A 26,363-nucleotide genomic window follows, 5' to 3' on the forward strand; every position below is an offset into this window, starting at 1 on the left:
AAAGCGCTTTGAGACATCTAGTGGTCACGAAAGGCGCGATATAAATTCAAGTCTATCTTTTTCTCCATGAACCTCCTCCCATCCCTCTCCATCTGACCCTGTCAGCATAACCTTCTATTATTTATGTTGAAATTAGCACAGATGCCAGGAAGTTCTTTGTTTGGTGCAGCATGCAGAGGCAAATTCTCAGGTATTATTTAAAAAAAAAAACAACTTAGCTGATGCAGGGGGCAGTGTGTTAGGGCTTGTGGAGAAACGAAGAAGATGCAGGCTTCCTAATCTATACTCATCTTGCAAGATTTATCTTGTAAACTCAAAAACACGGCCAGGAAAAGAAGCTAGACTGAAAAATGTAAACAATTACTTCAACTGGATTGAATGTTTCAATAATAATTATACACCAGTAGTTGGTCCCACTCCACCTACCCATGGCCATGTACTGGTAAGAGAGGCAACTATTGGTCAAGTGCAGGGATGATGGAGGTCACCTCTCAGGCTAGGGTGCGGGGAGAAAGCTGTCTGGTGTTTCTGCTTTGTATTTTTCTTCTTAAAAAATATTAAACTGAACTCAGTAAAGTACTTTTCTGCTTTATGGCAGCTGACAGGATCCATACAGATTGATGGAGGGAGGGTCCTACACAGTGACACATTATAGCACACATCACACATTAGCCAAGAAACTCCTCGGAGCTGTGCCAGCTTACAGTGGCTTTCCTGCACTAACGTCAAGTAAGGCCAGTGGAGTAAAGAGCACCGCCAAGGAATTTTCCAGGCGTTGTCAGGAATATAGGAACAAGGAGGCCATTTAGCCCCTCAAGCCTGTTCTATCATTAGCTGACCTAACGCCATATGGGCCTTTGCCCCATATCCCTTAATACCTTTGGATAACAAAAAGCTATCAATCTCAGAGTTAATATTAACAATTGATCTCGCATCAACTGCCATTCGCGGATGAGAGTTCCAAACTTCCATCACTCTACGTGTAGAAGTGTTGAACTTCACCATTGAAATTCCGGCCTCTAACCGTTAGACTAGTCATAGATTCCCCAATCAGATGAAATAGTTTCTCTCTACCCTATCAATTCCCCTTAACATCTTGAAAATTTTGATCAAATCACCCCTTAACCTTCTAAATTTCAGGGAGCGCAACCCTAGCTTATGCAGTTTTTCGTCATAATCTATTTTTAATTCGTTCACGGGATGCGGGTGTCTCTGGCAAGGTCAGCATTTATTGCCCATCTCTAACTGCCCTTCAGGTAAGCCACCTTCTTGAACAGCTGCAGTCCGTGTGGAGTAGATACACCCACAGTGCTGTTAGGGAGGGAGTTCCACGATTTTGACATGGTGACAACGAAGGAACGCTGATATATTTCTGTCAAGATAGTGTATAACTTGGAGGGGAACTTGCAGGTGGTGTTGTTCCTATGCATCTGCTGCCCTTGTCCTTTTAGGCTGTGCAGGCTACAGGTTTGGAATGTACTGTCAAAGAATTTAACCCTTGGAGTCCAAGAATCATTCTGGTAAATCTATGCTGCACTCCCTCTAAGGCTAATATATATCCATTCTCAGGTGTGGTGCCCCGAACTGAATACAATACTCCAAGTGTGGTCTAACCGGGGCTTTGTATAGCTGTAACATAACTTCCACTCCCTTGTATTAAATTCCTCCAGATATAAAGGCCAGCATTCCAATAGGCCTTCAGATTATTTTCTGTACATATGCATGACATTTTAATGATCTGTGTCCCTGGACGCCAAGTCTCTTTGGACCTCCAATGATTCCAGCTTTACACCATTTAGAAAGCACTCTGTTCTATCCTTTTAAGGTCCAAAGTGGATGACCTCACACTTGTCCACATTGAAATCCATTTGCCACTGTTTTGCCCATTCACTTAATCTATTAATATCTCTGTAATTTTATGCTTCCAATGCCACCAATGTTTGTGTCAGTGACAAACTTGGATACGAGGCTCTCTATCCTTTCCATACTTTATCCAGCTCTCCGTTGAGGTTATGAGGTGTAATTACTGCACTGTTCCAAGGTCATCTAGAGGGTAATTACCATCAGTTTGGAAGAAATCAGGACAAAATTCCTGGCTTTCTTCTTTGCTCGTGACGAAGTGTGGCACCTAACGTGTATTGGACATTCTGGTGTTGGCGTTAAATTGGATCCTGCTTTCAGCATCTGCTCCTCACCTCTCTCAGACGACACTTCCATGTGGTACTGAGGGAGTACTGCACTGCCACAGGTGCCATCTTTCAGATGAGACATTAAAGTCCCCTTAGGTGGACTTAAAAGATCCCATGGTGAGAGTTGAAATGGAGCTAGGCAGTTCTCCCTGGTGACCAGACCAACCTTTATCCCTCAACCAAAATAACAACAAAAAATGCCATTTATCTTATTGCTGTCTTCGGGACCTTGCTGAGCACACATTGTTTTTTTTTACATTATAACAGTGACTACACTTCAAAAGTACTTCATTAACTGTGAAACAATTTGGGATGTCTTGTGGTTGTGAAGGCACTATAGAAATGTAAGTTTCTTTTACTTATTTCACAGCCAAAAATCAAGTGGCACATAACAGTGATCCCAGTTCTGATATTATTCAGCAGGAACTTGGCATTACTGTACTGTATGGCACTGACCGAGGTACCAGGACTCTTCCATGATCGGAAAGTTAGAAGCAAAAAAGGAAGTGGCTTAATAAGGAAGCCTTTAATGTTTCACTATGTCTATCAAGTAAAAGTTAAAAAAAAAAATCTGTGGGGTGGATTTGCCTGATCTTTACCCTCAGGCTGTCCCCAAGTGCAAAGATCAGGAAAGAGGGGTAGTGACCCTTTTGACAGGTGCTCTGGGATTTCCAGGGAAGGTGAAACTTGGCCTAAGCAGGCCAGAGAGAGCAAGAGGGAACTGTCCCAGCCTCCTGCCTCTTGCTCTGATGCAAATATCAGCTGGGTGTCTCAAGTCAGGGGCACCCAAAAGACATGATTTGTCTTGTGGAAGAAGGACCAGTTGGGGGTCCAGGAACAGTCTCAAGGCATTCAGGTGAGCACTGATCAATTAAAAAAAAAAAAAAATTGCACACCCCATTGTCTTAAATTCAATCAGGATATTCTGGTTGGTGTTACGACCAGGTGAGGATGGGGTCTCAGGCTTACCTTTCACCCCTTCTCTGGTGTGACCGCAACAGAGTTTATTCTTTTAAACTCAGTGATATAGCTTACCACCTCAGTGAGCACTTGCTTACTGTTCCTCTAATTTAACTGCAAATGAACCAGACAGGTTTTCTTGAGTTTAAACACGAAAGATGCAAGTTTATTAACCTTATCGCTCTAAACCGGTTAAAATTACTAAAATACGCTACACATCCACGCTCACATTCATACGAGAGGCACACACACACACAAATAGATAGAGGGGAAAAGGCACAATTGGCAGGTTGGAGTAGAGCCCTTAATAAATATGGACTTTAAATACAGAAGTATAGTCCCAGTGTCCTTATTTGAAATTGAAGTCGTGAAGTCCTCGCTGGGCCATGCGCACAATTCGGGCTTGCTTCTCTGGTTCCGGAAGGCTGAAGAGAGGCTGTATCCGTCCTCCGTTGTGATGACTGTGAGGATCTGGGGAGAGGGGGGTGCGCGAAGAGAGAGAGAGAGTGAGAGCAAGTTGTTCAGGCACACTTGGTTCGGTGGGGGGGGGGGGTGCGTGGTTGGCTCTTTCAATGTCAATGGGTGTCGATGGTTTTTGACAACCAACATTGACAAAACTGGTGATTGAAACAGAGGGCACCCCTATTGTTCTGGCTAGACTGGGTAATCACCTCTGTCTCCCAGCTGGCCTTTGGCTTCTCATAGGCAAATTGTGCGTGGCCATTTTAGCTGTTTTTTAAAAGTTATTTGTAATAATGTCCAGTAATAAAGCCTCAGGGAGCGTTCCATATGACAAAATTAATATTTTCCATTTGGCATGTAGGATTTCTGTTACCCCTCCGTACCACACCGAATAAAATGCGACAATGGGGAGCATTTCAAGTTAAAAAGAAAAAACACAGGAAAAGAAACATGCATTTTCTTATTCACTCAGAAATCTTAACATTGTTGCAGTTTGTCTTTTCTCTGCAGTAATGCTGATTTAAACTGCCCTTTTCCCTTGAAGTGGATCTGAGATAGTTAGATCGGTTTAAAGTTTCTTTAGTATCAATTTGCAATAACCTGGGGACGGACATCTCAATAAACATGTGCTTGTTGGGGAAGCTTGGTGTCTGCAAATTTCCATAATTGTCCAGGGTGAGTTCTTCTTTGTGCACAATCTTTAACCCCTTCGCTGCTGTTTCTGCAACATGTGGCTGCAACTCTTCAGGTTCCAGTACCTTTCTAATTTCTCTCCCTATGGTAGTAGTGGGTAATAAATTGGATTTAGGCCCCGTGAGGTGTCTGAGATTTCCTCTGGGCCTTTGTTCTTGTTGGAGTCCGACGTGAGATTGTTGGATTTAATTAGCCTCTGATCATGGGAAACTGCATTGGATGGATCCACTCTGACCTCGCTTTCAACGTTCTGGTGAGTCACACAAGGCATGCTCACTTTAGGGCATTTTTGTGTCCCTTTTCTCCTGACTGTGGGGCGGGTCCCTTTGTTAATCTCCTGACTGTGGGGCGGGTCCCTTTGTTAATCTCCCCCATGTTCTCTGGGGTATTCCTGCCCACAGGTATTTGTCCAGATTACACTGCACTCCCCTGCTGCACCTTGGCTAGGTGAGGCATCACCATCACTTTTTCTCTGCTCTTTTGGGGACTTTCTTTGTCCCTGCAGGTTTCTGCAAATGCTGTTAGCCGTCCTGGTAGGGTGCTTCTTTTGTCTGCATTTACATGGGAGGGTAACATTTTGGGGTCGGCTGACCGGACAGCAGGGGGCTTCGTTTGGGAATCCTCCCGGGCCTCCTTTAACCTGTCCCCTTTGTCCCCAACCTCTCTAACTGTCTGCCAAACCAGTGCCCGTCTGTCCCTTTTTGTTCTCGGCAGGGGTCCCTCACAAGTCACCAGTCCTCTGCTGGAGGGTTCCCCAAACTCCGGTACAGGAATTAGGGGTGCAGATTTTCCTGCAGGTTGGGGCTTCTTCGCAACCTGGCATGTGTGGCAAGTTCTACAGTACTCCATAACGTCCTTGTGGAGTTTTGGCTAGTCAAATTGCTGCTTATGCGGGCTTTGGTTTTTCGTATACCGATATGTACAACCTTTGTAAACTCATGAGCCATTCTTAATCTTTCTGTACGGTACCTCAGTGGCACCACTACCTGGTGAACTACTGTCCACTCTTTGTCCTCAAGTCTGTGAGGACAGCTCCATTTCCTCATCAGCACCTCATCCTTTACGTAGTAGCAATCAGGGACTTCCCCTGCTTCAATTTCAATTTGGGCAGCCTGTGCAAACTTCCTTAATACTAGGGTCAGCTTGCTGAGCTTCAACTAGGGAAGATTAATTTAACCCATTCCCTGGGTCCTCTAACTCCCCAAAGAAAGTTTCAGACAACCAGATAGCATGGTCATTATCTGTAGTGCCAATTCAGGCTTCTCTGAGGCCACGGCCCGAGTCACTTCACAACCAGGGAAACTGCAGGGGGACCGTCTCCTGTCACTGCCCTGTGTCTCTGACCTCCTTCGGTCTCTCTGTCCCTACTGGGGAAGCTACCACTTTCACCCTCCACCAGATCATTACCTAGGAGCAGGTCAACCCTGTCCACAGGCAAACTCGGACAATCCCTACAGTCACTGGTACCGAAACCAGGTTGCACTCCAAGTGCACCCAATGTAAAGGTATGGACGTACGCAGGCCTCCGATGCCAATCACTCCCCCAGATTGTGCAGTGAATATGAGAATGGTAAAGGTCATGCCTTTTCCCAGCAAAAGGGATCTGGTGGCCCCTGTATCCCCGAGTATGACGATGGGCTTGCTTGCCCCACTCAAGGGCTATGGGGTTACTTTCCCTTTGGACACTAAATCGTGATGGCCTTCAGGGATCTCATCAAATTTTCCTGCACCAACAGCAGTATTCTTTTTGGGTCTTACTGCTGTGCTTTCCATCGGGTTCTCTTCTGCACTGCTCGAGTGTGCCCTGATTAGTCCTACATGCTTTCCCCGTAGTTCCAGCAGTCAGCTCTGAGGTGACCTGCCTTATTACAATGGAAACACACAGGTCTCCAGGTTTCACTCCTGCTTTCAGCACTACCTCTTTTGGCTTGAGGAGGGCCCCCTGTCTGTCCTGCTTTTCTTTCTCTCCTAGGACTGTTTAGGCTCCTATCACCTTCCCAGCTCTTTTCCTTTTTGGCATTGTGGGGGTGACTAGGAAAGGTTTTCCCTTGGGGAACCAACTTGCACACGAGAGCGAACTCATCAGTCAGAACTGCGGCTTGCCTCACTCTGTGCACTTATTGTTCTTCCACATGGGTTTTTAATCGAGAGTGGGAAGAATTTTTAAATTCCTCGAGAAGAATCACTTCTCTGAGGTTTTCATATGTGGGCTACACTTTCAGGGCCCTTAACCACTGGTCAAAAGCCAGCTGCTTACTTCTCTCAAACTCCAGGTATGTTTTATCAGCTTGTTTCCGGAGAGTTTGGAATTTTTGGCGGTAGGCTTCCGGTACTCGTTCATATGCCCCGAGGTAGCATTTTTAGTCAATTCATAATTTGATGAACTTTCAGCTGGAAACAGGGAATAAACCCGTTAGCTTGCTTTGTAGCAGTAGGGTCCAGCTCTCAGCCGGCCATTTTAACTGCCTTGCAAGCTTTTCAAAAGTTACAAAAAATGCTTCTACAGCTCCCTCATGCAACTTTCGGATCAATTGAGAGAATTTTAAAAGCTCAGCACATGGCCCTGAATTAAGTGTAGCCTCCATATTGGCCATGCTTTCTCTGTCACCCCCAGGCTAACTCAAGCTGCTGTAAATCCCGTTCCTCCTGCTCCTTCTGGAAAGTTCTTTCCCTCTTTCTCTTGCATCTCTCTTTCTTTCTGCTGTCTCTCTCTCCTCTCTGGAATTCCAATTCGAGTTTCCTCTGTTCCAATTGTAATTTTGCTAACATTACCCTGTCTGAATCTAATTCCAACCATGCCTCTGACTCCAAGTTTGAAGGAAAAATGGTTGGCCACAAGTCTTAGGAGTTCGGATTTCTTAGCTTTGGCACGGAAAGTGATCCCACACTGCTCAGCCATATTTCTCAACTCTTCCATAGATAGTGCCTTTAACTTAGTTACTTCACCCGAGCTTGGGGAGGTACTGGCTTCAGATGTGGACATGTTAGTATTCTAGCAACACAAACCACAAGAAAACCTGCATTGAAGTCTTTTCTTTTTTTGATTGGGATCAATTTAATTTCTCACTTCCAATTTCCCATTTGTCTGTTGGCACAATGCTGACAAGAGCCCACAAATTTCTATTACGACCAGGTTAGGAAGGGGTCTCAGGCTCCCCTTTCTCTGGTTTGATTGCAACACAATGATTTAGCTTACCACCTCAGTGAGCACTTGCTCACTGTTCCTTTAATGTAATTGCAAATGAACCAGACAGGTTTGCTTGAGTTTAAACAAGAAAGATGTAAGTTTATTAACCTTATCACTCTAAACTGGTTAAATTTACTAAAATAGGTGACGCATCCACGTTCACATTCATACGAGAGGCACACACACACACACAAATAGATACAGAGGGGAAAAAAGTGTTGGGAGGTTGGAGTAGAGTCCTTAATAAAAATGGAATTTAAATACGGAAGTGTAGTCCCAATGTCCTTAGTTAAAATTGAAATCTTGAAGACCTCACTGAGGCACGTGCACAATTCGGGCTTGCTTCTCTGCTTCCGGAAGGCTGAAGAGAGGTTTTATCTGTTCTCCTTGTTGATGACTGTGAGGATCTGTAGATTTGAAGCTTAGGTGCAGCTGAGGCTTTCCTGGGACTTTGCTGGAGAGGGGCAGAGAGAGAGTTCTTCCTTGGAGTTCAATTACTGCCTGCTTTCAAAGGCACAATTCACAAATTCTCAATCACACAGGCAGTCATGCCATGTGACCACCTCCTTGTTTGAAACAGAAGTTTCTGGAATGATCTTCGAGATTCAAAGTTGTTCAGACATACTTGGTGGGGGGGGTGGGGGGGGTTGGCTCTTTCAAAGTCAATGGGTGTCGATGGCCTTTGACGACCAACATTGACAAAACCATTCTAGGTGACTGAATCAGAGCGCACCCCTATTGTTCTGGCTAGACTGAGTAATCACCTCTGTCTCCCAGCTGGCCTTTGGCTTCTCAAATGCAAATTGTGCATGGCCATCTTTAGATGTTCTGTTTTTTTAAGAAGTTATTTGTAATAATGTCCAGTAAAAAAAAGTCACAGGCAGAGTTCCATATGACAAAATTAATATTTTCCATTTGGCATGTGGGTTTTCCATTACACTGCCGATGGAGATTAGGAGGTCCAGGCGTCAAAGTCATGAGAAGGAGACGTGGATCTGAGGTTTGCGACTGCCCCTGCTGTTGGCACAAGGCCCTGCCGAGATACTTCTTGACCTGGGATAGGTAAACCCAGTGATTCTGGGACTGGATTCGTATGTATGTGTGGAAGGCAGTAGAAAAACTCACTCTAATATCTGCATGGAAACATCCATCACCCTTCAGGCGCTGCACTTCATCACATCTGTGTCACCCTCAAAGGTCGTAGGGAGGTCAGCTGATTTTGTTCACTCCAGGATGAGGATTTTTCTTCAAGGGGGGAAATGGGGGCAAGCGAGGACAGGGCTTGCTGTGTAACCTCTTGGCCTACTGATGCAGACTACCGGAAGCTGTGTCCTTTTGGTTGGTGGGTTGGGCCATGTTGGAGGGGAGGGTAGCATTGTTGTGGACCTTCTGAAAGAGAACCCTATATCTCCCAGTGGTTGACTCATTCCATATGTAGCCCATGAATCACTCTCTTGGACTGGTTTTTCCCATGTTCATCATCACTAATAGAACTGAGCATGTGTGCTGGCTCTGGAGGACCCTTCTCTTGTTGGGGAAAAGGCAAGTAGGAATGGGGAAAGTTCTTGCGACAGGAAAGTGGAAGAAGCAATACTGTTCTTTACCTAGAAGGGGGTACAAGACCAGATAACGAACTTTGTATTTTATAGCACCTTTCATGATCGCAGTACTTCCCAAAGTCCTTTGTAGCCAATTGGCCAGGACACCAGGGAGAAGTTCTGTGAATATGTGCAGCAGTGTTTGTTTGGTTGGGATTTGGTGAACACTGTGTTTGGAATTTGTGGATTTTGCAGTTGTCCCCATTCCTCTATTGCTCTCTACAGTTTACATATTTCATCCAGAAATGGGCATTTAGTTCTGTCCTGGCAATCTGAATTCCATTATTAATGAAACAATTGCAAACAGCAGGGAATGATAGCCTGTTTTTGACTTGCTCAATACAAAACACACATGGAGCCCAGAAATTCAGGCGTACCCATTCTTGAGCACAGGGTGGTGGTGAGTAAGGGGAGGGGGTGTGGGTCTGGGGGTGCAATTCTTGTGCCTAAATGGTGAGGCTAGAGGCTCCCTGATATTGGGCCCTCGGTCCTCATTTCAAATTAAGCCAGTAAGGCGATGAGAGCCCGCTGACAATGCGTAGCATAAGATCAGGTCCTCAGGGAAGTGGGCCCAGGGGTCAGGGATCCAGGTCAGCGTTTGGACCCGGGGGTTGTGAGCCATCAGCAGTGATCAGTTTCTTTAGTGGTGTCGGAAGGAACCTCCTGCTGTGCCAGACTCCACATACTTATCTTCTTGGTCTGGCCCAGCAGGCAAACCTGAAGCCTGTTTTCCCGGAGTATAGCAGTCGATCCCACAGGCTGCCTCAAGCCAAACCTATATCGGAAAGGAGACCTCAAGCAGGCTTATGGCCCCTTATTTGAATACTAATTGGATTAATGCCCATTTCAGGGACAGGTAAAAGGACACTTATTTTCTGTCATTACCCAATATGGCAGGCGGGCACATCAGCCAGAAATGTGCACACTGTGGGGCATAGTGGGGCTGTGTGAACAGATGCCTCTGCCTTTTTATGTTCATTTATATTAAATATAAAAGGATAAAAGCAGAAAATGCAATGAGTGCCTATTCGATAAGAAACTTAAGCCAGTGGACCAAGTTGAAAACATTGACTACTTTGCTCGTGTATTATCTAATTGATGCTGAACAAGTATCCAGGATATAGGGCCCCAATTTCCTGAAAACTTCTGATAGCACATGTACGACATCAGTTCGGGTCTCCTCTGGTTTATTTTCCCTGCACTGCATATGATGGTGTGATCTGAAGGCCAGTGTCTTTTGTGGTTGAGGTCAAAAGGGCCAATGAAAGAAAACATTGACTGATATTTACAAGCTTGAGTGGAGAAATAGATTAGAGTAGTAATTATACCACAAACCAGTACCATTTAGGGTCATTGCCTAGTACCACAGCTTTCAAATATTCCAAATATTGTACCAAGGGCATCAGAATGCAATAGAAGAGTGTAATGAAGTCATTTGTAGGTCAGAAATGAGTAGCAGAACAATCTCGACTGGAATTTTACAGAATAATTAACTAGAATATGCCACAGTGTGCATAGCGATAGATCAGGAATCGAGCAGCCAATGTCTGATACACACCCAATGTCCCAGGCCCAGATATAGAACAGAACAATGGGATCAGTTCAGGAACAATGCCTTCAGTCTGATAACATGGGGGCAGGTCACAGTCTATACTGCGAATGTCCAGGGCAGGTTTAATTTGATTGCTGAGTTTGTAATGAAAGAATATAAATGGCTTTAAGGTACGTGTATGCATCAGGTTGCCACCTGGATTGTACACAATCCCTAGACATATTTTGTTGTCAGTTGCAAAGCTTTGAAGATGGCAGGATTTGGATAAGGCTGCTGAAGCATGCGATACAAGATCCTTAGTTTTAACAATACAGGTTAAGAATATTGAATCAAGGAAGAGAGGCTGAACCTTTAGCTGAGGTCTAACTAGTGCTTTTATAGAGTATTGGCTCCGATATTGACAGGATCCCTGACTGGAAGGCAGCCTATCTTAGCTTCCAGTCAGGGAGACAGCACACCAGAACAGGCTGCAGCCAGCCAGAGGTAGGGAGACTATAGTTGCCATTAGAAATATAGGAGGGGGATCCGATCACAGACCCTGGGGGGAGGGCCTTATCCAAAGGAAGAAGGTAAACTTGGGAGGCTGTGTGGGTGAGGGGGGGGGGGGGGGGGGGTGGGGGTGAAATCAGGAGGCACTCACTCCCCCTGGCCCACAAGCTGTGCTGCAAAGACACATCTTTTCCCTGGATCTGTCTTCACCTCCCATGAGCTGTCAGTTTCCCAAAGACCGAGGAAACCAGAGTTAATCCCATAGAGCAGGTTAAGTCGGAGGTTACGAGCCTCATTATGATGTTTAAATTATCAACCCACCTCCTGGGAGCATGTTGACTGTCTGTCTCTTGTCCTGCCTCTGTTAAATCCAGAAGTGGGCAGGTTGGGTTTGGTTCTGTGATGTTTAAAATTTTAACAACTTGGCAGACCCCAACTCACCCATTTTTGGGGGTTAAAATTCACTAGATTGTGTATAATTCTGGGCACCACACTTCAGGAAGGATGTCAAGGCCTTGGAGACAGTGTACAGGAGTTTTACGAGAACAACTGGGATGAAGGAGTTCAGTTATGTGGGGAGACTGCAGCAACCGGGATTGTTAACCTTAGAGCAGAATAGGTTAAAAGTAGACTTCAGAGGAGTTCAAAATTTTGGGGGTGGGGGGGAGGGGGGGGGGTGCGGTTTGATGGAGCAGAAGAGGAGAAACCCTACCACAGGCAGGAGGATCAGTAACCAGAGGACACAGATTTAAGTTAATTGTAAAAAAACAGGGAGGGGAGATGAAGACAATTGCTTTTTATATTGCGAGTTATGATGGTTCTGGAGCGGACGACCCGAAATGGTGGTGGAAGCAGAGACAATAATTACTTTCAAAAGGAAATTAGATAAATACTTGAAGGGGAAAAATTTTACAGAGTACAGGGAAGAGCAGGGGAGTGAGAGCAACTGGAAAGCTCTTGCAGAGAGCCAGCACAGACATGATGGGCAGAATGGCTTCTTTCTGCGCTGTATCATGCTATGATTTTAGCAACACCCCTGCCAGAATTACATTCAATTTTGAATCCACCATTTTTAGGCTACTTTTTAAAATTAAAAAAAAACCTTCTAAAAAAAAAAGGACAGCCATCTGACTCCAAGATGCCAGTAAAACAGCTCCTTCCCTCCTCCGTATTCCTTGGCACGTCAGTCCAACTAAGTACACAATTTGCTTCAACATTTTAAATTACAAACACATACCTTGATTGATGAACAATGAATAACTTGGCAAGAAGGTTCTCTTTGTGAAAAAAAAGTTAATTGATGGATACGCTGTTCCCGAAGTGAACAGTTGTGCTGCATCAAGAGTTTTGTGGAAAATTCACAAGAGGCCAAACCGTGAAATCCGCAATGTGCTTGTCCTTTACCATACCTAAAACTCTATATTTTTGATAACTTAAGATATTGGCATTAAATCTTGGCTTGGCATTTATTAAAAGTACAAACAGAAAGAACACTGCTGCACTGAGGGCAAAATGCGATTTGAAGGATCTAGGCCTGTAGCAGAAATGAGCTCATTCTCCCATTCACTGATTGGTTAGAATGCCTACATGCCAGTGTCCTAGCCTCTTTGCACTTAGACTACGCCTGGAGCCAGTGCATAAACAATAGGAAATACCAGTGTCTAATCTTCAGAATGCTCATTGTTTTTCTACGATCTGCACTCCCTGCAATGGTGAAAGGCATCATTGAGTCTGTACTCATGTTAGTTATGGTTAGTGTCGTTTTATTAGCCCCACAGGGATTATTCAGTGTCAAGATACCATTACTCTCCAAACTGACGACTGGCATGTTGAACCGAGGGACACTAGTGGCAATCCCTCCCACGTACAACAGGTTGTTTCGGGAGCAATGACCAGGACTGGGGTTAGAGTTAACGCTGTTTAGAGGCTTGCTTTATTTATTTTTTTCAAAAACAAGCATGCTATGTTAAATCTACTGAAAGCTCTGCTTCAGATCTACCTTCAATACTCCCTTCCCCACCCCCACATTCAATTACCTTCCAAGCTAAGGGAACCAAGTGATGTCTAGAAGGATACAGTAATGCCCCTTGAAGTAAACATGCAAGAATGTCCTTGCATCTATATAGCATCTTTCACATCCTCAGGATGTCCTAGCATGCTTTACAGCCAATGTATTATTTTAAGAAATATATAATCATTGTTGTTTTGTAGGCAGCCAATTTACACGCAGCAAGGCCTCAAAGACAGCAATGTGATGAATGATGAGTTCATCTGTTTTTGGTGGTGTTAATCAGGGCACATCCTCTGTTCTTCTTCAAATAGTGACACAGAATCTTTTACAGTCACTGGGGGCAAACTGGTCACCTCTGACTGCACCCCATCTGCACTGCACTCCTAAGATCATAAAAAAGTGCAGGAGTAGGCCATTTGGCCCCTCAAGCCTGCTCTGCCATACAATAAGATTATAGCTGATCTAGCTATACTTGCCTGCCAGGTCCCTATAACTCTCGACTCCCTTGTAGCTCAAAAATCTGTAACTCAGCCTTGAATATATTCAATGACCCAGCTTCCACTGCTGTCTGGGGAAGAGAATTCCAAAGATTAATGGCCCTCTGAGAAGAAATTCCTCTTCATCTCTGTCTTAAATGGGAGATATCTTATTTTGAAACTCTGTGCCCTCGTTCTAGATTCCCCCCCGAGGGGAAACATCCTCTCTGCATCTACCCTGTCAAGCCCCCTCAGAATCTTATATGTTTCAATAAGATTACCTCTCATTCTTCTAAACTCCAATGAGTATAGGCCCAACCTGCTCAACTGTTACTCATAAGACAGCCCCTTCATCCCAGGAATCTGCGGAGAAAGCCTTCTCTGAACTGCTTCCAATGCAAGTATGTCCCTCCTTAAGTAACAAGACCAAAACGTTACGCAGTACTCGAGGTACAGTCCCACCAATATACCCTGTACAGCTGTAGCAAATTTCCCCTACTTTTATACTCCAGCCCCCTTGCAATAAATGCCAACATTCCATTAGCCTTCCCAATTACTCGCTGTACTTGCACGCTAACGTCTTGTGATTCATGTACAAGGTCATCCAGATCTATCTGTACTGCAGCATTCTGCAGTCTCTCTCCATGTAAATAAAATTCTGCTTTTCTATTCTTCCTGCCAAAGTGGACAACCTCACATTTTCCCACATTATACTCCATCTGCTAAAGTTTTGCCCGCTCAATTAACCTATGTCTCTTTGGAGACATTTTGTGTTCTCCTCACAACATGCTTTCCTACCTATCTTTGTATCGTGTGCAAATTTGGCGACAATACACTTGGTCCCTTCATTCAAATCATTAATATAAGTCATAAATAGTTGAGGTCCCAGCATTGAGCACTGTGGCACTCCACTAGTTACAGTTTGCCAACCTGAAAATGACCCATTTAACCTGATTCTCTGTTTTCTGTTGGTTCGCCAATGCTCTGTACATTACCCCAACACCATGAGCTCTTTCTCATCTTTTGTAGTAACCTTTTATGTGGCACCATACTGACTTGCTCTTTGGAAATCCAAATACACCAAATTTACTGGTTCCCCTTTACCCACCTTGCTTGTTACATCCCCAAAGAACTCTAATAAATTTGTCAAACATGATTTCCCTTTCATAAAACCATTTTGGCTCTGCCTGATTACATTATGATTTTCTAAATGTCCTGCTACTACTTCCTTAATAATGGATTCCAGCATTTTCCCAGTGACAGATGTTAGGCTAACTTGCCTACAAGTTTCCAGCTTTCGGTACTTTTTTTCTCAGCATTAACCTGGATTTTGTACAGGAAAGTATATGGAAAAGGGAAAGGGAAGGAAAGACTTGTATTTATATAACGCTTTTTAGGATCTCAGGACATCCCAAAGCGGTTTACAGCTGGTGAAATACTTCTGAAGCGTCGTAACTCAATGCAGAAAACATGACAGCCAGTTTCTGCATAGCAAGATTCCACAAACAACTATGAGATAGTGACCAGTTAATGTGTGTTTTTTTGTTTTAAGTGCCTTTGGGTTTGGGTTAAATATTGGCCAGGACACCAGGAGAATGCCCCCACTCTTCGATTAGTGCCACGAAAATACATATGAGAAAGCAAATGGGGCCTTGGTTTAAAATCTCATCTGATGGGTGGCACCTCTGACAGTGCAGCACTCCCTCAGTACTGCACTGAAGTGCAAATGTGGATTTTGTGCTCAAGTCTCCAGAGTGGGACTTGAACCCACAATCTTCTGACTTAGAGTGCCTCCACTGAGCCATGGGAGACATGTAATAACATCTAAAAATGTATAAATGAATAAATATAGGACATTACATTAGGCCATAATTCTGAATAGCAGTTTAATTGGAGGGCCTTGAAAGGAGGTGGATTGCTTGGGTATGTGACCCTTGGTCAGAGCAGAGCTGGTCTGGGTCTGATACCTCTATGAAACTACCAGTAAAACTGGTGGCTCCCCACCTCTATTAAACACTCTTCGCCCCTGTGATCTTTTCCTCTATCGAGTTGCCTGCTCCCTACTTTGTTGTTGTACCTCTCTGTCAAACTGTCTGCAGACCCTGAAGCCACCTTAATTCCCTGTGGTCACACCCCTCTATGAAACTGCCTGCTCACCCTGCTGTCAGCTCAGTTTAACAGCATGCCTGCACACAATGCAGTCTCCTCTTGACATCAAACTGTTGTTGCTACCCTTTTGAACTGAATCACAGCCTTCAGACTCACGTTTTGATCTGCGGCTGTATCTGTTAAACGTGTGCAAACTGTCTCCTCCCTCTTTCAAACTGCTTGTGCAACCTGCGGCCACATTTCTCTATTAACCCAACTTAAACTGAGCGCTTTACAGCCTTCGGACTCAACATCAAGCTGAACAATTTGAGAATGGAGCTCAACAGAAGCTTGAGAAACAGCACCTTTGGGTACAGTTTCCAATCATTGGAGCCTTTTGTTTTTGCAGTGCATTTTGCCCGAAATTGATGTAACCTGTGCAAAAGGTTGTGGTATTTTCAACAACTTATATCTATTGAACTGCCTTTAACGTCATAAACCATCTCAAGGCACTTCACAGGAACATTACAAAACAAAGTATGACACTGAGCCACAAAAGGAGATATGTCAGATCACCAAAAGCTTAGATAAAGAGGTAGGTTTTAAGGAGTACCTTAAAAGGAGGAAAATGAGGTGGAGAGGTATTTTGGAGCTTGGAGCCTAGGCAACTGAAGGCCTGGCCACCAATGGTGGAGTGATTAAAATCAGAGATGCACAAGAGGCCAGAATTAGAGCAGTGCAGTTATTTTGGAGGATTGTGCGGCTGGTGGAGATTACAGAGATAGGGAGGGGTGAGGCCATGGCGGGATTTGAAAACAAGGATGAGAATTTTAAAGTCAAGACGTTGCTTGACCGGGAGCCAATGTAGGTCAGCGAGTGCAGGGTAATAGGGAACAGGACTTGATGCGAGTTAACACACGGGCAGCAGAGTTTTGGATGACCTCAAGTTTACAGAGAGTAGAATGTAGGAGTGCATTGGAATAGTCAAGTCTAAAGGTAACAAAGGCATGAATGAGGGTATCAGCAGATGAGCTGAGAAGGGGTGAAGTTGCGGAGGTGGAAATAGGCGGTCTTAGTGATGCTACAAATATGAGGTCGGAAGCTCATCATGGGGTCATGGGACCAAGGTTACGAACAGACTGACTTAATCGCAGACTGATGCGAGGGAGAGGAACGGAGTTGGTAGCTTGGGAACGGAGTTTGGAGTGGGGACAGAAAACGATAGCTTCAGTCTTCTCAATAATTAATTGGAAAAAATTTCTGCTCATCCAGTACTGGATGTTGGATAAGCAGTCTGATAATTCATCAACAGTGGAGGAGTCGAGAGAAATGGTGGTGAGGTACAGCTGGGTGTCATCAGCATACATGTAAAAGCGAACACTGTGCTTTTGGATGATGTCGCCGAGGGGCAGCATGTAAATGAGAAACAGGAGGGGGCCAAGGATAGATCCTTCGGGGGCACTGGAGGTAATGGTGTGGAAACAGGAAGAGAAGCTATTAGAAGTGACTCTCTGGCTATGATTACATAAACAAGTGCGGGACATCTAAAGAGAATGAACCATTAAAAATATCAGCTAACATGGGAACCAGGAGTAGAGGTTGTGAGGTGGTGGGGGGGGATGGAAATCAGCAGCTTAGTGGGAATAGGGGCTTTTCCGCTGGCTAGAGAATCAATGGCATCACTGAGTTCCAATTTTGTTGGCTGTACGTCCAGCTCATCCATGACTGGCAGAGACTGGGCTACATTGAGGGCGGTCTCAGTGACAACATTTTCCCTGGAGTACAGTTCTAGGTAGTGTTCCACCCAGCGGTCCATTTGCTTGCGTTGGTCAGTGATTATGTCCCCTGATTTAGATTTGAGGGGGGGGGCGATCTTCTTGATGGTTGGCCCAAAAGCTCTCTTAATGCCATCACACATTCCTCTGATGTTTCCAGTGTCAGAGGCCAGCTGAATATGACTGCATAGGTGTTGCCAGTAGTCATTTGCGCAGCGCCTGGCTGTTCTTTGTGCAGCGCTTCTGGCTGCTTTAAGTACTACAGATGTTAACTCGCTGGGGGCTTTCTTGTAGTTCAGCAGTGTAATGCGCTTAGCAGCTATGACAGGTTCCAGCTCTTCAATGTGAGATTGAAACCAGTCTGCATTCCGCTTCACATGTTTGCCATAGGTGGTCATTGCTGAGTCATAGATGGCGTCTCTGATGTGGGCCCACTTGGTCTCTGCATCCTCTGTAGGAGTGTTTTGAAGGGCTTTTTTGAGTGAATTTAGAAACTTACGTTACAGCTGTGGATGAGAAATTCTGCTAGTGTTGATGCGCGGGCAGCCCTTCTGCTTGGAGTGATGCAGCTTCTTTGGTTTGAGGCTAACCTTGCTGCACATCAGGGAGTGGTCAGTGTCGCAGTCCGCATTGTGGAAGCTGTGTGTGATTTGAACACTGTTTAAAGAGGCTCGCCTTGTGACGATGAGGTCCAGCTGGTGCCAACGGCGTGATCTTGGGTGCCTCCAAGAAACCTGGTGACAGGGTTTAGTGTGAAAGAATGAGTTGGTGATGCAGAGGTTGTGGTAGGTACACAACTCAAGCAGTCTCTGACCATTCTCATTCATCCTACCAGTGCCATAGCGCCCAAGGCAGGAGGGCCATGAGTCATGGTCGACCCCAACCCTGGCATTAAAGTTCCCCAGCAGGAACAGATGTTCGGTATTGGGGATGCTACTAATGATCTTATGGAGCTCCTGGTGGAACTGGTCTTTAGCTTCAGGTGGGGAGCAGCGTGTTGGAGCATAGATGCTGAGTAGGTGTACTAGCCAGCGGAAAAGCCCCTGGGAAGGACGGCATTACCTCTGAAATCATTAAGAGTGCCAAGCCTGCTACACTTTCAGCACTGTACGAACTGCTTTGCCTGTGCTGGGACGAGGGAGCAGTACCACAGGACATGTTCTTATAGAGGGTGACGATATTGGCATCGTACAAGAGTGACCGCGGTGACTGCAACAACTACCATGGAATCTCCCTGCTCAGCACAGTGGGGAAAGTCTTCGCTCGAGTCGCTTTAAACAGGCTCCAGAAGCTGGCCGAGCGTGTCTACCCTGAGGCACAGTGTGGCTTTCGAGCAAAGAGATCCACCATTGACATGCTGTTCTCCCTTTGACAGCTACAGGAGAAATGCCGCGAACAACAGATGCCCCTCTACTTCTGCTTCTCTTTCCACAGATGCTGCCAGACCTGCTGAGTGATTCCAGCATTTCTTGTTTTTGTTTCTGATGCCCCTCTACGTTGCTTTCATTGATCTCACCAAAGCCTTTGACCTTGTCAGCAGACGTGGTCTCTTCAGACTACTAGAAAAGATCGGCTGCCCACCAAAGCTACGAAGTATCATCACCTCATTCCATAACAATATGAAAGGCACAATTCAGCCTCATCAGACCCCTTTCCTATCCTGAGTGGCATGAAACAGGGCTGTGTTCTCGCACCTACACTGTCTGGGATCTTCTTCTCCCTGCTTCTCTCACATGCGTTCAAGTCTTCAGAAGAAGGAATTTTCCTCCACACAAGATCAGATGGCAGGTTGTTCAACCTTGCCCGTCTAAGAGCGAAGACCAAAGTGCGGAAAGTCCTCATCAGAGAACTCCTCTTTGCTGACGATGCTGCATTAACATCTCACACTGAAGAGTGTCTGCAGAGTCTCATCGACAGGTTTGCGGCTGCCTGCACTGAATTTGGCCTAACCATCAGCCTCAAGAAAACGAACATGGGACAAGGACGTCACAAATGCACCATCCATAAATACTGGCGACCACACTCTGGAGGTGGTTCAAGAGTTCACCTACCTAGGCTCAACTATCACCAGTAACCTGTCTCTCGATGCAGAAATCAAGCGCATGGGAAAGGCTTCCACTGCTATGTCCAGACTGGCCAAGAGAGTGTGGGAAAATGGCGCACTGACACAGAACACAAAAGTGCAAGTGTATCAAGCCTGTGTCCTCAGTACCTTGCTCTACGGCAGCAAGGCCTGGACAACGTATGTCAGCCAAGAGCGACGTCTCAATTCATTCCATCTTCGCTGCCTCTGGAGAATCCTTGGCATCAGGTGGCAGGACCGTATCTCCAACACAGAAGTCCTCGAGGCGGCCAACATCCCCAGCTTATACACACTACTGAGTCAGCGGTGCTTGAGATGGCTTGGCCATGTGAGCCGCATGGAAGATGGCAGGATCCCCAAGGACACATTGTACAGCGAGCTCGTCACTGGTATCAGACCCAACGGCCGTCCTTGTCTCCGCTTTAAAGACGTCTACAAACGCGACATGAAGTCCCGTGACATTGATCACAAGTCGTGGGAGTCAGTTGCCAGCGATCGCCAGAGCTGGCGGGCAACCATAAAGGCGGGGCTAAAGTGTGGCGAGTTGAAGAGACTTAGCAGTTGGCAGGAAAAAAGTCAGAGGCGCAAGGGGAGAGCCAACTGTGTAACAGCCCTGTCAACTAATTTTATCTGCAGCACCTGTGGAAGAGTCTGTCACTCTAGAATTGGCCTTTATAGCCACTCCAGGCGCTGCTTCACAAACCACTGACCACCTCCAGGCGCTTACCCATTGTCTCTCGAGACAAGGAAGCCAAAGAAGAAGTGGGAATAGGATCAAGGGAGCTGGGTCTCGTGGACAAGGTGAGCTCAGAGAGAGCATGAGGGGAGACAGGAGAGAAACTAGAGAAAGATGAGAGTTCAGGACTAGGGCAGGGGGCAGCATTATAGGAAGTTTGGCCAGGTGGGATAGTGGAAGGGAGGGACGCAGCAGAGTCAGCTGGTCGATTGTCTCGATCTTAGTGACAAAAAAGAGCATGAGCTCCTCGCACATACTGTTGGAGGTGAGGGTGGAGGGGGCAGGGAAGAGGGGTTTAAAGACGACAGTTGCAGTAGAGAAAAACTGGGGGTTGTTTTTACATTCCAAGATGACCCTGGAATAGTGAGAAGTTTTAGCAGAGAAAAGCAGGAGCCAGCTCCGCCCACAAACCTGACCACACCCCCAGGATGAATTAATCAGCTTTGGGAGTTTCTGCTATTTGTGCTCATTTGCATGTCTTCGAGCAGGCTCTAAAAATTAAGCTGGAACGTTGGGCACAAGGACACTAATAGGTATGTTGAAAAAGGTTTTGAATGTAAATTTTAAAAAATTTACTAAGAAATTAGCTGCCATATTCCAATAAAACTAGCTAATGTTTCTGTATATATTATTTAAAAATCATCAGTATTTTAAAAATCACGTTACTTAAAGTAAAGCCTGGCATGGGTAGAAAATTAAAACCCGACCGGGGCCCCGAGTCCTTTAATTTTTTTAAATGCCCGGCCTGAACCCGACACATGTATTGGGGTTTGGCCGGGTAGCCAGGCTTTAGAACAGTGATCGAGTACAGGTGCCAGTTGTTGATGTACCCGTGCTCATCATAAAGTTTCAAAAAAACAACAAACACTGATTTCAAACAGGGGAAGGATCCGCCACGACCCCTGAGCACTCGTGGCAAAAAGAAACATCCACTTCAGGAAATCATGCAACAGAAACAAGCTTCTGAACTGCATCAAGTTCCAATTTCATTAACAAACAAAAAAAATGTCCGCGGAGAATTCAGGTTGGGAAGTTTAATCTCCCTAAATCCAGATAGTTTTAAATCCTTGGGCCAAGTATAGATTAAGGCAAGAGCTCAGTTAATGTTATCTGTACTTACTGCAGTTACTGTTATCTTCCCCGGGCTTGTCACTTTCTCCCGGACTTGATAGATTTCAGAGTGTAAGGGGTTGGGTTAATTTCACTCGGGTGCTTTATGTTCGACATGTAGCTGTTTCTTTCCCCTTCTTCCCACCCCCGACTACTTCCCACCTCCGATTTCTGTTTGTCCTGATCTCTGTCCATGTCCGGCCCAACCCGACCCGAGCCCAAATTTTGTAACTGGAAGAGAGACCCGACCCGGGTCTGGGTCACGAAGCTCTGCTCGAACTCATAGGTGGTGAACTAGACACGGATTATAAACCCATTCTCAGCTGCACGAATCAAACTGCACCAAATTACCACTTTTAAATATATCAAGGTGTTTCAAAAAATTACATTCCAAAATTCTGCTTGCTTGCACTGGCTTTTGGCAGAATTTGTGCTCAGCAACATGCAAATGGGTTTGAGGGAAAACTTGGGAAAACAGCCACAATTTGGGGTGCTCAAAGCAGAAATTCTACCCACTCCTCTATTGATTTGGCACTTTGCAGCCTACCAGACTCAACATTGAGTTCAACAATTGCGAAACCAAACAGATCTTCCTCTCCCCTCCCATTTCAGCATTCCAAAGAGATTGTTCCCTCCTTGACACCCTGGCCCACTCTTCAATCACTCCCAACACTCCCTTTACTTCCCTCGGCACCGTCCCGCATAAGTGCAAGAGAGACAACAACTGCCCTTTTACCTCCTCTCTTCACAGCGCCCAGGGCCCCAAACAATCCTTTCAGGTGAAACAACGATTAAATTGAAAGAAGTACAAGAGCACTGAGTTCACTGCTCACGATGCCTCCGTTCAATCTGCACGAGCCTGAGCTTTTGGTCACCTGTCATTTTAATTCTCTGCCCATCTCCCACTCTGACCTCTCTGTCCTTGGCCTCCTATACTGCTCCAATGAAGCTCAAGGTCACCTCAACAGAAGCTCAAGGAACAGCACCTCCTCTTTCATTCAAGACTTTATGGCCTTCCATACTCATTGAGTTCAACAATTTCAGCTCCCTAAATACTGCATGACCTGCTGCGTATTTCCAGTATTTTCTGTTTTTATTTCTAATTCTTTCTTTCTCATGCTGCTATCGAACTCCCATCTAGTTGTCTACACTTTCATCCCTTGAGCCAATTGCCTCAGAGCCTTAAAATCTGATCTCACTATCATATGTGCCTTACCTTTTTCCAATGTTAGTAATTCCACATGTAAAATTCAGTTGGTTATATCAGTCCTGTGTTCATCACCTCTTGTGTTGGTGATGAATGATCAGAAGCTTTATACATTTGTCTTTGTTGAGTGAAGTGCACGCCCCTGGTTTTGTAGCTCCAATTAGAATTGGAATGGGAGTGGTAGTAAAATTTTGGGAACACAGACACACAGGCACAGACACACAGTTCAAGGCATTAATGTGTCAATGATGTCACCAATTTAAACCCAACCTTTTTGGTCCGGACACCAATTAAGTTAAAAAATGCATAGCGTGATCTCCAGATGGCTTAGTTGCTCAGGGGCAGTGAGGTAAATAGCCCCTGGAAGACCCAGATTCAACTCCTGACCTGTGCGATGTCCAGAAATCATAGCGGAGCTGGTGACAATCGGTGTCAGCCAATAAGGGCTTGGGGGTGAAGGGGGAGGATCAGCCAGAGCTCCCTCTCCTAAATTTTATCCAATGGCCCCTGCTGCAAAAATACATGGGATCTGGATGCAGAGCTGTGATGCCACCTGCAGTTGAATAGTTGTCCAACAATCAGGGCCGGATTGCCATAGATGCCTTGCAAGATAACAAGCTCCTGATTGCAACACGTGCAAACCCCTGCATCCATCACAATGGCAGATTATATAGTTAAACTCCAAGTCCACCAGGGTCACAACTTTTCCAGGTGTGGATGGGGACAATTCCCATTCACATTCGGACTTGAGGCCTTGTGGGTTCTGCATCCCTCACTCCCAAAGCACACAGGAAATAGAGGGAAAAGCAAACCCGAAGGGAAGTCACTGAGGGAGCACCTCAATGACCCACCCTCTTGGCCAGGGAATGGTAAAGAAAGATTCGGGTGGTATGAGGAGGGGATTCATTTTAAGTCTGTGTCCCTAGCAGAAACAAAATCCATCTGCTGTGCCGTTGCAATTTGATTGTGATCTCCAGCCTGTCGACGATTGCTTATTTGCAATAGGCCTATTGTCAATCACTCGTGTGGCTGGCAGAGCAGGAATTGGAAGCTAACTGGTTTCCAAATGATACGATTGCACTACTTCATCTACCATAGGAACCCAGAGCATTGCACCTACCGGTGACCAATTTCTTCAGCAGCCTGGTTGATATAGCTGCCCAAGGCCAAGAATCGCAGCTGGAAGGCTCAGGTTTTAAATCCAGTCTCTAAGGAGATTCACCCTCTGGCTGACCACTGACTGAGTTTGGCTAGATTCGAGGAGACAGCCTGTGCAGGACTGGGAATAATTAGAGTTGCTAATCATGCTTCCTGGAAGGTCATCCTTTACATTACAAGGTAGCATCGTGGTTATATTACTGGACTAGCAATCCACAGCTGTGATCAGGAGACACGAGTTCAAAACCCACCATGGGAGCTGGGGCATTTAAATTCAGTTAGTTAAATAAAATTTGGAATAAACAGCTAGTATCAATAATGGTGATCGTGAAACTGCAGGATTGTTAGAAAATCTCATCTGGTTCACTTATGTTCTTTCGGACAGAAACTGGCCTCCTTATGTGGTCTGGCCTAAATGTGACTCCAGACTCACAGCAATGTGGTTGACTCTTAACTACCCTCTGAAATGGTCCAGCAAGCAATTCAGTTGTATTCAAGGTGGTGGCTCAATACCACTTTCCCGAGGGCAATTGGGGATGGGTAATAAAATGATGGTCTTGCCAGCGATGCCCCCGTTTCCTGTGAATGAATAAAACAAACGGCACTGTGGTATCGACAGTGGATATACCTGTGGTCACAGACTAGACGGGCATCCCAGCGAGGAAGGATAACAAAGTTGGAGGAAATGGTAACAATGCTTCAGGATAAATACAAACAACAACCCCTGACACGCCCCCCCCGCGAAGGGAAAATAAATCACACGAAAATTCAAAAGTGCCAAGGAAATGAAGAGATTCAGGGAAGCATGAAGCAAAAGGAAGATCGGGACTTAAAAGATTTCAATCTTCAGTATGTGTGAGGTGATAGATTTTGGTCAAAACAATTGCAGCGATTTTAGTCTGAATGGCAGCAAGCTCCATGCTTGGGAAGAGGAGGGGGATTTGGGGTTAGGGCAATTAAAAAGGAACAATAACATGCAGTTACGTTTTACAAAAGCTATATTTCAGATATCCTACCTGGTGTCCCTCTGGATAGACTTCATCAACAGTGGAGTCGATCAGGTCATCCTCATCAAAGGTGGCTCGTTTGTAGGTTGACATCTGAAGAGCCAAATGGAGAACAGACTCTCTGAGTGCTTCCATCTCTTATACAGACCCAGGGGACCCGCCACATGATGTGGTATCAGGTCAGGTGAGGGTCAGAACAACTTGACAAAGCCTATGCAAACTATGTTTCCTGTCACAATGGCTGATGTGCCGAACCACACCTGAGTAAATCAAATCCTTTGAAAGCATACATTGAGCCAGCACAGGTCAGTGAAGCTTCCAGTACTTCCAACGCTAGAGTTTCTCTTTTACAATAACACTTTCCTTTTGGGGTGACCAGACCTCTCCAGCAGCAAGTTTGACTGAAAACACCCCTTCAAGCAGGAAGCAGCAGTAATTTAGATTCCTTTCATGGTATTTCACAATGTGACTTGTGAAAAGTTTTTCTGCAATCAAAACCCTGCTTAAACACAAAGGTCAGTTTAAAAAAAAAAATACTTCCTTGTTTCTGCATTCCCACATGGGCAGCTCTGGAGATCTACAGAAAGAAAATATCCTGTTCAGACACAAACACACAGAGCTCACTTGTTTGCCAGGAATCTTTTGTTACTTCACTAATTTGTTGTTGCTTGATGTTACCCCAGCAGTAGTTTGGAGGGAGGAGCTTGTTAAGACATTCCTAACGTGCCCAGATTTTCCCTTCTGCGCTCAGAATGGTTCGTGTTATCTGCTGTCAGATCTGACTCTCCACCAATGAGCTGCCCAGGTGAATAAAAAGTGCTGGCTTAACCCTTTCAGCACTGAGCAACATCCTGAAAAAGGGCTGGATAATTTATATTGAGAGGGTTTGGAGAAATGTACTGCCTCATCCTTGTGTGAATTTCGTTTTCACTCAATTAATGTCCCACCCCGACACCCCAAGGTCAACAGGGTTTGCTGAGGAACCAGAACTCTCGGCCATCTAACCATGTGTCTCTCACTGCTTGGGAGAGTGGATCTGGCAGCAGGTGGACAGCTGGACTTGCTCTTCCAAGGTTTCAAAGGAGTTTCTAGATACATTACACATTTAAAATGAATCCTACTGCACTCTTAAATGTCTAAAGATCTTTTGTGTCAAAACAGAATGTAACACCTTACTTAAAATAACAAGAAATGCTGGAAATACTCAGCAGGTCTGGCAACATCTATGGAGAGAAGCAGAGTTAACGTTTCAAGTCAGTGACCCTTCATCAGATACCTTACTTTTTAGGCACGTATTTCAGAGCAGAGTGCATTGCGGGAACAGGTAGCAGGCAGTTTTGAGAACTTGGAGCCAAGAGGGCAGACAGGAACCCTGCCCACTAGCCAGAGCCCGCGGATGTACCCGCGCCAATCCAGCTGGTTCAGATTCAGAGCTGGCGCAAGGGACACCTGCCAGAAAGCAGTGGGATCCTTCTTTCAAAATGCAGATTGGGCTCCAATGGCATCAATATAAAGTGCCCTCTACTAGAAGTTGTCACATATGCACCAGGTGAGGACTGGATCAGGCTCGGCTGCAATGCCC

At 45.4% G+C, this 26,363-nt stretch overlaps 1 protein-coding gene across 6 annotated transcripts in view; it reads right to left on the reverse strand.

Annotated features, from left to right (window-relative positions):
- The window catches only part of LOC137352260 (endothelin-converting enzyme 1-like), a 433,046-nt gene that overhangs the window by 145,658 nt on the left and 261,025 nt on the right, over nt 1-26,363 (reverse strand). For 3 of the 6 annotated variants that reach the window (XM_068017542.1, XM_068017541.1, XM_068017540.1), the window contains exon 2: nt 24,791-24,874. The exons of 1 other annotated variant lie outside the window; for it this stretch is intronic. In XM_068017542.1, the coding sequence (XP_067873643.1) occupies nt 24,791-24,874 (84 nt within the window). Of the gene's footprint in view, nt 1-24,790; nt 25,471-26,363 lie in introns of those variants that run through there. 2 more of the 6 variants (XM_068017539.1, XM_068017544.1) reach the window with 2 other exon arrangements.

This window comes from Heterodontus francisci, chromosome 37, assembly GCF_036365525.1.
Source record: "Heterodontus francisci isolate sHetFra1 chromosome 37, sHetFra1.hap1, whole genome shotgun sequence".
In the NCBI taxonomy this organism is placed as follows: domain Eukaryota; kingdom Metazoa; phylum Chordata; class Chondrichthyes; order Heterodontiformes; family Heterodontidae; genus Heterodontus; species Heterodontus francisci.